The sequence below is a fragment of the Solanum stenotomum genome, chromosome 8 (genome assembly GCF_019186545.1).
Source record: "Solanum stenotomum isolate F172 chromosome 8, ASM1918654v1, whole genome shotgun sequence".
In the NCBI taxonomy this organism is placed as follows: Eukaryota; Viridiplantae; Streptophyta; class Magnoliopsida; order Solanales; family Solanaceae; genus Solanum; species Solanum stenotomum.
The window spans coordinates 9,887,701-9,898,675 of NC_064289.1; the positions used below are offsets into that span (position 1 = coordinate 9,887,701).

The following is a 10,975-nucleotide window of genomic DNA, read 5'->3' on the forward strand; positions in this document are numbered from 1 at the left end:
TTTGATTTGAAAGATTATGTTTTATATTTTTTTTGATTGATGGTAAGAGTATTGAATTGTCGGTTACGATTTTGAAATATGGAATTTTGCCTTGACATCAGATCTGGGATTTGGGCAGGTTGGCGTATATGATTGGTATTTTTCTTACATTACCATAGATCAGATCACACAATATGAGAGGTGGTGGTCTTGCAGATGCTTACTCCATGTACAAGCGTGCATCAACTAAAGACCAGTTCACAGATTATGAAGATAGAGAAGAAAATCTAGGTACCCCTTACACACTTTTCTTCTTATTTGCAGGATGGATCCAAGATTTAGAAGCATTGTCTCCCAATGCAGTCTATTCTAGTACAATTTTCTCGATATGTATATATCGTACGAGCAGAAAGGAACGTGTTAATTTTGCTGTCTATTCATCTGGGGTTGAAGGGGTGTGCACGCGAATGGTGTTTTTATAATATTTTTGATAAAGTTAAAGAATGGTGTTTTTTTAATTTTAAATCATGCCAAGATCTATTTCTCTCTGTTGTTCCAAATGATGAAATCATTAAGTTTCAATTTTTATAAGATTTTGCCAAGAAATAATTTTGCCAACTTGGTTGAATGATGTCATCCATTTTCCAATTAACAGTATCATACTCTTCTAATGTACCATCAGCTTAGAGACAACAATAGGACATAACATAAAAGGATATAATTTTGTGTAAATTGACTTTTGATTCTTCTTCCTTGTGTCTATTTAGATCGTACCGAAAATGGTGTGTGGAAAGAAATTGGAAACCCCTCATGGAAGCGGCCGTTGCCACATATACTGGTGGCAATTATTTCATCACTCTTGTTTGGCTACCATCTTGGGTATGACTGAACTCTCAAATTAGTTTCTTGCATAAATCCTACCTTTTTAGTTGGTTAAACATTGACCTTGTCGTCCATTTTTTATTTTTATTTTAAAACTTGGCATTGTATTTTGGTTTGGTGTATTCAGGGTGGTTAATGACACTCTAGAAAGCATGTCTTTGGACCTTGACTTCAGTGGCAGCACTTTGGCTGAAGGTACTATACGCCATTTACCTTAAAGATTCCCCTGTGCCCCAGCTCCTGCCACCTGAACTTCTGTGTGTTCGCCTCTCTAGGAGGATTCTTAATTTTGAGTTGGTGGGAGGGGGGGAGATCCACTACTCATTTGTGACGGTGCATGCTAAATTTGAATAAATATAGATGTTATTTTTTATTTTATTTTGTTTTATATACAGAGATCGAGTCCAAGGCAGTGATGTCAATCAAACCTATTGTCTAATACTTGCATCTTCCCTTGCTTCTTCAAAGAAGATTATCTTCATCTAGTTGCTTAGTTCATTGCCTACTAGGTTCATCTGATATGATAATTATATTTTCAACTGAAGGTCTAGTTGTGAGTACATGTTTGGGAGGTGCTCTTTTGGGCTCTATATTCAGTGGTTGGATTGCAGATGGGGTTGGTCGTCGGAGAGGCTTTCAACTGTGTGCTCTACCAATGATAATAGGTGCTTCTATGAGGTAAAACCTCAATAAACTTTTTACTAGCTATATTACGGCCTTTTCAACTTTGAATGCAACCATGAACATTTACTTTGTAATACCGTCCAAATATTGTGTAGTCTTGAATCCTCTTCTATTCATTGTATAACCTGACTTGGATGAATGGATGGTTTAAAAGAAAGTGTATAATCCCTTAGGGGATGTTTAGTCTTGCTATCTTTTGCATTGGCAAACTCTCCTGCAGACTTATTTTTAAGAGTCTTGTAAAGGTCACTTATATGGCCGGGGGTGTTTGAGTTTTCTTTTCATGTTTAAGTTATTGAAATATATAACCTGGAGCGAATACGAGAGGGTGAAATCAGAAACTTTTAATTCTATTTTATTTCAGTACGAGTTTCCGGAAATTAACTGAAGGTTCTTCAACTGCATAAATGTAGTGCTGCAACCAGTACTCTTGGGGTTATGCTTCTTGGAAGGTTATTTGTTGGAATAGGGATGGGCCTTGGCCCTGCTGTTGCTGCTCTCTATGTTGCAGAGGTATATGATGTTATCTTTTGCTCCTAATTCTATCTTTTTAGTTACATTTAATTTGTTTGACCAGGTTTCACCAGCTTTTGTTAGAGGCACTTATGGGAGTTTCACTCAGATCGCCACATGCCTTGGGCTCCTGGGATCTCTTCTTATTGGAATTCCTGCCAAGGATACTGCTGGTTGGTAAGGATTGTGTGACCTTAATCTTCCTTTTTATTATTAGTAAAATCAATTGATAAGCCTGGTCTGATAGGAATGAAAAAAATGTACTATTCCATTTTATCCAGTCACTGTTTGGAATAAACTGTCTTTCTTCAGTTTGAGACTGCTAAACTGCTTTTTATGGGCATATTAAGAATAAGTCAATTATCCTACATGTTTATAGCATTCCGTTAATTAATTGAGTGACGTGAACTATAACTACTTCTAAAATGATGTCACAGGTGGCGAGTTTGCTTTTGGATATCCACCATTCCTGCTGCATTACTTGCTGTTTTGATGGAATTCTGCGCTGAGAGTCCTCACTGGCTTGTTAAGGTTGGTTATTAAGCTCTTAAATCATTGAGTGTCTTGCAGTGGATAGAAGTGGCATTAGCAAATTCAGTTTTTTTTGTGAATCTTGCAAATAGTAAAATCTGTTGACAATTCACTAGGTCATCAATTGGAAGAAGCTCTTCTTTATTTCAGTTGACAAGTGAATACCTAAAATGCATATGCAGGCAGTCCGTTTATAAACTACTGCTTGGCTCCTGTCTTGAATATATATTTTCAAATCTGTTCTATGTACTCATACTCTAAATTTTAGTACAATCCATTGAATGTTGGGCATTTTAGTATCATTTTAACCATGTTCTCGTACAAGGCAACATAATGAAATAACTGAAGGCGATATAATCTTTACAGATTCTGACAACATTATCCTGATTGCTATCTCTATACATTGATGGGCTTGTGAGCTTCCTGTGCACAATAACTTAGCAGGTTTAAGTGCAACTCTACTATTGAGAGAAACATTATTGGTTCACTCCTGCCACAATTTGTCTTCGGTCCCTGATACTTGATGTAATTCTAGATGCAAGAACAATTAATTGAACCACAATTAAACAAGCAAGAAAAGATACAAGGATATGATTAAGAAATAGAAATGAGGGGAATTGACTTCAGAAGAAAAGAAGGGATAATCTAACAATTAAAATACATTAATCATCAGATTCAATCCAAGAGGGAAGAGAAATGAACTCATACATGGAAATCCTTACTTAGAGTATCCAAGAAAGGTTCAGTGAAGAGATACCAAGGAAATCTCCCATAAACTCAGAGTATTTCTCTATCTTCAAAACTTAGCTATCCCTAATATGAAGACTAAAAACTATTTATACTAGTCTTGCAAAAATGCCTAAATTAAAAGAATAACCAAATTATTAAAATAGCTACTTGAGCATGTTAGTTGCCCTGAAGTCTTCCTTACATGCTTCCTTTTAAGTCCTCCAAACTCATGATGGTTGAAAGAATGCTCCAAAGTCCTTGATGACCTATATGGTTGTCATCATTTCCCTCATAAATCTATTTGAGCATGTTATGAACTTTAAAAGCTCTTTTAATGAATCTTCCATGACACTTTGCTCCTCGTGAATGATTGAAAGCTTCCACATCCAAGATAGCCCACATCCTCGTTGTTGATATCAATCCTGCTACCTCAATTTGCATCAATACTACAGTCAAGACTACACCGTATTTATACCATAATATAGTTAGCATGTTGTAGTTATCAAAATAAAAGCTGGTATATTATTATGGTGCATCTATGCAGGGTATTCTTGATTTAATGTCAATTGTGTGTTCTATCATTTTCAAACACTCAGCAGTATGGTTCTCTAATCTAACTCACATTTTATTTCTGGACCTCTCTCAGAGAGGAAGAATTGATTTAGCTGAAGAAGAGCTTGAAAAGCTTATGGGAGCATCACATGTTAAATATGCCATTGCAGAAATGTCAAAGACAGACAAAGGAGATGAGGTGGATAATGTTAGGTTTGGAGAGCTACTGTATGGTCGTCATTTTAAAGGTATAATTATTGATGATGTGTTCCCATTCTGTCAATATTTTTCTGTGTGAAAAAGTTGATGAATTTATAACTTTTGCCATTTGGACAGTGGTTTTCATTGGATCTGCCTTATTTGCTTTGCAACAACTATCTGGAATAAATGCTGTATTTTATTTCTCTTCAACTGTTTTTAAAAAGGCTGGAGTACCTACAGACACTGCAAATACATGCGTTGGGATTGTAAACTTAACAGGTAAACATATCCCCTCACCATACAAAACGGGATAACACTCTTGAAGCTGTTAGTGATTTCTCATTATACTGTTGCCTATAACATCTACAGGGTCTATTATTGCAATGATGTTGATGGATAGGCTTGGGAGGAAGGTGCTTCTAATTGGGAGTTTCTTGGGCATGGTAACCTAAACTTGTTTGCTCAATCCTTTGTGCTTACCATGGCCGGTCTGAGAATCGTGTCACTATATTTTGCTTTCTCATGCTTAAACTTCTGAGTTGTTTTTGGTGCAGGCAGTCGCAACGGGTCTTCAAGTAGCAGCTGCGAGTTCATTTGTACCAAGCTTTGCAGTATTATACCTATCAGTTGGCGGGACCCTACTGTGAGTAATCCACTTCAAGATTGTCGTTGTAGTTGTTAGTGCATTAAATATATTGATAGAAAGGACTAGAAATGCTCGTTATGCTGTAATGATTAGATAACTATCTGAGGCTTATAATTCCTTCCTTCTGGGAAAGTTATTTCTTTGTCCAACAAAGAGAAGTCAGTAAAAGCTAAGAGATGAAGATAAGTAGTTTCGGTACTGCTTCTGTTGATAACAGCTTTCAATTGCATTCTAGTCATTATGTACTTGGTAACTGTTGACTATGGTTAAATCAATGAAAGATGAGACAATTTTATGCTATAGGTAGCTTTCCTGATTATTAAGAAGATAACTACAAATGCACAAACGCAATGGCCGGTTGTTTTCTTTCAATAATGGGAAATTATTTATGTTAGGTATGTGTTGGCATTTTCTTTGGGTGCTGGTCCAGTTCCCAGCCTCCTGCTGTCAGAGATATTTCCTGGCCGGATTAGGGCAAAGGCAATGGCTTTATGCATGGCTGCACATTGGGTACTTTCATCCTGCTCTTGATATTTTTGTTTTTTTGCAAATTATTCTCTTTGCTTTGACCTTGGATGAAGAGTAGAAGGATCTTTAGAACTTTGTGTCTGACAACTATGATCATTATATGACACTACATATTGTTCTTATGCGAACCATTCAAGTCTTAATAACTTTTCATATCAGATTCTTCTTTTGGTCATTCTTTTGCTTTGTCTTCTTTTTTTTTCTGTTTTTTTTTTTGTTTGGGTGGGTTGGGGTGGAGTGTGTGTGCTGTGGTCCAAACAGAGTAAGATGGATGTTGGGGATTCATATGGCCAACTCTTAACTAGTTTGGAGGTTGATGCACAATACCAGTTGTCGAGAGAGGAGGTTTATTCCCTTATTATTTCTGGTGGTAGCTTGGAATTACACGTTTAATAGAAACACATCTCCCATTGGGTACTATATGTTCTAGACTCCCAGTCATTTGACACAATGAGTCGCTGCTGAGATGAAAGCATTAGCCACATCCTGCTATTGGGTGCAAGTCAAATAAGATGTGCAGGTAGATTCATCCATCATGAATCACAGGTTTGAGTACTGTGCATTATTGACCCTCGGATATATATTACATTATCCATCACGAGGAAGAGAGCTGTTCTGTGTGCACAATCTACTTAAGTGGTAGTAATAATATCTTGCACATAGCATCACAAAAGGATCTCCTTGTTGTAGCACCCCCCTCCCCCTCTCCCTCTACCCCCCTTTTTAACTGCCAATAACCAGAAAAATGAACCATTTAAAGTGATGGGGAAATCTAGGGGTATCCTAATTCATCCCAAAACTTCTAATGCAGTATTCATTTTGTATTCTTAACTTCAAATAAGAATCTAATCTTTGCACATGACCAACCCTTTGACTCTCTGATCCGGTGTTGGATGATCAAAGTGTTTTGTGCTTAAAATAAAGTTCTCCCTGGAAGACTTTTGAGTTTTGACATCATTTAAGAGAGATCTAAACTTAGCTGGTAAACTCTATATACTGTTCTAAATACAAATTGATATGAGATAATCTTTTACATCTCAAAATGGAAAAAAAAAAATGAGATCACGTGTACTACTTATGTCCTCATTCACATTCTGGTTTATGTGTGGTTCAGCTACAGCAGTAATTTAAAATTATAAAGTGTTCGCAGCACTTTGGCTTTTATTTTAATTGTTGTTGTCATAGCTTTTGTTTTATCCGAAATCTCAAGAAAACATCATAGATTTTGTTAGACTGATGTTTTAATTTCATCTTTCTTTCCCACTGTATTCTTATCGCATATTTTGCTCTTTAACAGGTCATAAATTTTTTAGTCGGTCTTCTGTTTCTGCCGATGCTTGAGCATCTTGGACCACAAATAGTGTATGCGGTCTTTGCAGGTTTTTGCTTGTTTGCAGTGGCCTTTGTGAAAAAGAATGTGGTGGAAACAAAAGGAAAAACATTACAGGAGATTGAGTTTGCCCTTCTTCCGTCTCATTAGTTTGTGACTAGATCACACTCTATATTAAGTTCAGATTGGAAAATGTTAAGGTCCTAGTGATTGAACATCCAAATTCTTTGCTATAGCTATTTCTTGATTTGTACAATTTTGGAGTGTGTTCATAGGCAGGAAAGGCAGCAACGACAAACAATCAAGATAAAGATCGTCAGAAAGCAAGTTTTCATAGGGAAATTGTCACTCTGCTTATTTTTGCTGCTTTTCTGCTCACTCCACTGGTCGATGACTATTGCCTGAGGGAGCATGAAACTGCATCTGCCTCGGCCAGTAGTAGATCACATATATACTACAGAGTACCTATTGTTGTTATTTTTGTATACCCTTTCTTTTAATTTTTACCTTGATCTGATTTTTGTAACTAGCATGGCACAGAAAGGCTACTCTGAACATTCCTTACAGAAATAATGTTACAGATTTTGAATTAGAAAGATACTGGTAGCTGCTTTGCTGTAACAAGAAATATTGGTAGTATTGTAGTACACAATTGATTAATGTAGCTGAGATTTTTTCATATTTGTCTTCAGCATTGATTCTCTTAGCTGAGATTTTTCAATATTTGTCTTCAGTTTCAGCATTGATTTTTCTAATTGGGTGTGTTTGGTATGAAGGGAAATGTTTTCTTGGATAACAAGTGGGCTTTTTGCTTATTTTCTAGTGTTTGGTAAGTAAAATATTATCCCAAGAGCATTGATATGTTATCTAGTAAAACGCTATGGAGGTGAGATGGATGGGGAGTGGTTGGGGGGGAGGGGAATAGTCAAGGGTTGGGGGATCGCGTTGGTGGAAGGAAACAATTAATTTGGAATGTCACTTATGCAATTTGTTATCCTTATTTTATCAGGGAAGTCATTTTTCTCGTAAGGAATTTGTTTTCTTTGAGAATATTTTTCAGACTTTTTGACCAATCAAACATAAGAAATTTAGAGAACATTTCTTTCGTACCAAACACACCATCTTTAAAGTGTGTTTAGTACGAAGTGAAATGATCTTTTAGTATATTTTTCGTGTTGGTAAGTAGGCAAAAATTATTGTGCCAAGTATTTATATATAATCTAGACAAACACCACGTGGGTATGTAGTGGGAGCTAGAGTTGAGCCAGAAGTTCACAGGAAATTTCTCAGAAATTTTAAAAAGAGAAGAAAAATGATCGTCTTGGTTGTATCATCATGTATACAAGATACAGTTTGAATCTTTGATGATCATGCCATAATGCAAAACATGTACAATCGTCAATCTAGTCATATGTTGACTTTAGGGTTATATAATGATGATATAAACGTGTCTTGTTATATGAAATAATGGCTAATTAGTATGAGAAATTATTTATTGAATCTTCTGTTTTAATGCACTACACGTCTCTACTATTGCAAGTTGACTTTGAATAACTACCTTTCAGAATATCATTTTCTTTTTGTTCATTTTCTAAATTAACAGCAAGTCTTATATATGACCTTGGGCATTTTCCTAGCATAGAGATAAGTATTGACTCTGAAGAGAATACTTGAAGAGTGAAATCAAATGCAAGGATAGTATAACTAACAATACAGTAAATTAAGCAGTGTAATTTCACGGTTGCTTTCGAAAGATAATCAGCTCAACTGCAACAAATCAAAAGAGGATAGTATGAATATCTACGACGAATATGAAACAACTAAAATGCAAATCAAACAAATATTATTGAAAAGGGACGTTATACTAATCCTCCTCCCAAGATGTAACTAGCTACCAAACTTGCCTAGTGGCATATGAATACATAACCAACTTGGAATAAAATGGTGTAGGAAACTTCCAATAACTTGACTATTCTATTTTACCCCCTTAATTTTGTCTATTTCTGTGATATTAATGATACTCTTAAAAATTGTATAATGTGAAAAAGGACACTTTTGACCATAGTTAAGCTGAATAATCTCTCAGTGATTGTTTTTTCCAAGTCAAAGATGCCATCCACTCTGTACATGTCACACAAGAAGTCCTTTCCTACTATATATATAAAAGAACTTATTGATATATCTTCATCCTATACTTAAGGGATAATTGTAAAATTTTTGGATAACAATGGGAAGAGTTGAAGCAAACAATGAAGAAGAAACCTCTCAGGCAGAGAGTGGTACTGAACCAGCTGCCTCACAACCTCAACAGTTCCAAGGAGTACAAGGTGTATATCAGTCACCATCACACTTAACAATTGGAGCTCCTTGGAGTACTGGCTTATTTGATTGTCATCTGGACCAAACTAATGGTAAATTAAGTTTTTCTTGCTAATAGTTTATTTTAGTATCAACTACTTAAGTGTTACTATCATTGTTAAGTGTCCTATCTGTGTGGGATGAGTTAGTTGGTCTCTTTTTCGGCAATCCTCACCTTGTGAGTTAGCTTTTGAGGTTAAGTCAGCTAGGCCGAATGTCCATTTATTTTTCATGGCATCTGAGATAGACTCATCCCAATTCTAGGTTTACTCGATGTTTGGCATTTTTGTTATATTGTTCACACTTTAGATGTCCAATCCTGGGCATGTGGGGTATTGGGCAATCATCACCTCTTGAGCTAGGCCCAAAATTCATTGTTTTATCTCGGTACCAGAGTCAAGCTCATCTGAATTCTTGGTTTACCATGTTGTGTGGGGTATTGGAATCCCAACATCTTCACATTAACTGACTTAAAATCCTGGATCCACTTTCTAAAAATTACTTTCTTGTTTGTTTGTGCAGCTGTTATGACGGCGTTGTTACCTTGTGTAACATTTGGACAAATAGCAGAAGTCCTTGATGCAGGACAAATGAGTAAGTTTCCTAGTCGACCCATCTTACTTTTTATTATTTTCCGTATACAGAAGTTAAACTCTTTGAATAAAAACTGTGCATATTTGTTAGCTTGTGCTATGAACTAATACTAAAGTTTGATTTTTTGTTTTTTGGTGATTAATGCAGCATGCCCTTTAGGGACTTTCATATACATGCTGATGATGCCTGCTATTTGCTCTCAGTGGATCATGGGCTCAAAATATAGAACCCAATTGAGACAAAGATATAATCTCGTGGAAGCTCCTTATTCAGACATGATTTCCCATATGTTCTGTCCATGTTGCTCTCTTTGTCAAGAATTCAGAGAGCTTCGAAACAGGGGACTTGATCCCGCTCTAGGTATGTCACACTTGGTTACAATTAATATTATACTGTGTGTCTCGTTCATCTAAAAGCTGAAACTAATAGATGACGATGAGACTCTTAAGTCACGAATATCTTAACATTGTTCCAATAAATGTTGTACAGGGTGGAATGGTATAGTTGCTCAGCAGCACTATGGGAACCAACAAGTGAATCAAGCTCCTCAAGTACAATCCATGTCAAAGTAAATTTCAAGATTGTGATTCTTTATTTGTTTGATTTGAGGTTGTAGTGTGCTAGTCATTTTTTTTTGCAACAACCAGATTCTGTTCATGTTTGAAGTTGTATCCTTAAAACTCAACCATATTGTTGGCTGTGTTAATTGTTTGAACTATGTTTTTAGAACCCCATTTCGAGTTAGATTACAGTTTTAATCGAAGCAATGTCTCTTGTCTATGTGCTTGCTATGCATAACAGCATCAACCCCAAACTAATTAAAATCGATAATAAGAATCCTGTAGGATCATTATGCTCTATGTGAACACATTTTATTCCAAATAATATGACTAACAAAACAAAATATGTGTTCACTACGTAGCATTAAAAACAATCCAACAAGAAAAAAAGAAAAGAAAAAGAGTTTCATACTTCCATTGCAATGGACTAATGAAGATTTAGCATCTATTGGATGGGCCGGGTTAATTTCATGCCTAATCTTATCTTTACACAAATAGCCGCACGTTTACCTTTTTTTAAAAGGTATTATTTCTTTTTAATTTATGCGTAGGTGGACGACTATTTAGATTAATTATTGGGCAAATTACAGAAATCACATACTTTTAAGGCAAAATTATAATATATCCCTTAAAGTTTATAATTACAGAAATCCTCAAATGGATACAATAATATAAGTGCTGATACATTAATTTGATGCGCGAGATACATTGATTGTTAAGTAAGATACATTACATTTAATACATGATACACTAATCTGATGCGCGAGATACAATAATATAAGAGCTGATACATTAATCTGATGTGCGAAAATGAGGGATTTTGGAGATTTGTAAAACTTATAGGGGATAATGGTAATAAGTAAACTAAAAGGTAGGATTTCTGTAATT

At 35.6% G+C, this 10,975-nt stretch overlaps 2 protein-coding genes across 2 annotated transcripts; both read left to right on the forward strand.

Moving 5' to 3' along the window:
* Nucleotides 1–80: 80 nt before the first annotated feature.
* On the forward strand, nucleotides 81–7,238 carry LOC125873351 (probable plastidic glucose transporter 3). The gene is made up of 13 exons (XM_049554264.1): nucleotides 81–270; nucleotides 747–858; nucleotides 989–1,056; nucleotides 1,407–1,539; nucleotides 1,959–2,058; nucleotides 2,123–2,235; nucleotides 2,496–2,589; nucleotides 3,965–4,118; nucleotides 4,207–4,350; nucleotides 4,441–4,514; nucleotides 4,626–4,714; nucleotides 5,113–5,227; nucleotides 6,543–7,238. Exons 1-13 carry the CDS (start codon nucleotides 174–176, stop codon nucleotides 6,723–6,725), a joined length of 1,476 nt encoding a protein of 491 aa, XP_049410221.1. The 5' UTR covers nucleotides 81–173; the 3' UTR covers nucleotides 6,726–7,238.
* Nucleotides 7,239–8,713: 1,475 nt separating this feature from the next.
* Nucleotides 8,714–10,276, forward strand: LOC125873226 (protein PLANT CADMIUM RESISTANCE 8). Its single transcript, XM_049554126.1, has 4 exons — nucleotides 8,714–8,986; nucleotides 9,456–9,527; nucleotides 9,675–9,887; nucleotides 10,017–10,276. The coding sequence occupies exons 1-4, from the start codon at nucleotides 8,803–8,805 to the stop codon at nucleotides 10,097–10,099; spliced, it is 552 nt and encodes a 183-aa protein (XP_049410083.1). The 5' UTR covers nucleotides 8,714–8,802; the 3' UTR covers nucleotides 10,100–10,276.
* Nucleotides 10,277–10,975: the final 699 nt, after the last annotated feature.

Coding starts and splice junctions, on each gene's coding strand:
- LOC125873351 (XM_049554264.1), top strand. CDS start 174: ATGAGAGGTGGTGGTCTTGCAGATGCTTACTCCATGTACAAGCGTGCA. Junction 1,540..1,958: donor ATAATAGGTGCTTCTATGAG/GTAAAACCTCAA, acceptor GCATAAATGTAG/TGCTGCAACCAGTACTCTTG. Junction 4,119..4,206: donor GTATGGTCGTCATTTTAAAG/GTATAATTATTG, acceptor CCATTTGGACAG/TGGTTTTCATTGGATCTGCC.
- LOC125873226 (XM_049554126.1), top strand. CDS start 8,803: ATGGGAAGAGTTGAAGCAAACAATGAAGAAGAAACCTCTCAGGCAGAG. Junction 8,987..9,455: donor TCATCTGGACCAAACTAATG/GTAAATTAAGTT, acceptor TTGTTTGTGCAG/CTGTTATGACGGCGTTGTTA. Junction 9,888..10,016: donor GGGACTTGATCCCGCTCTAG/GTATGTCACACT, acceptor AATGTTGTACAG/GGTGGAATGGTATAGTTGCT.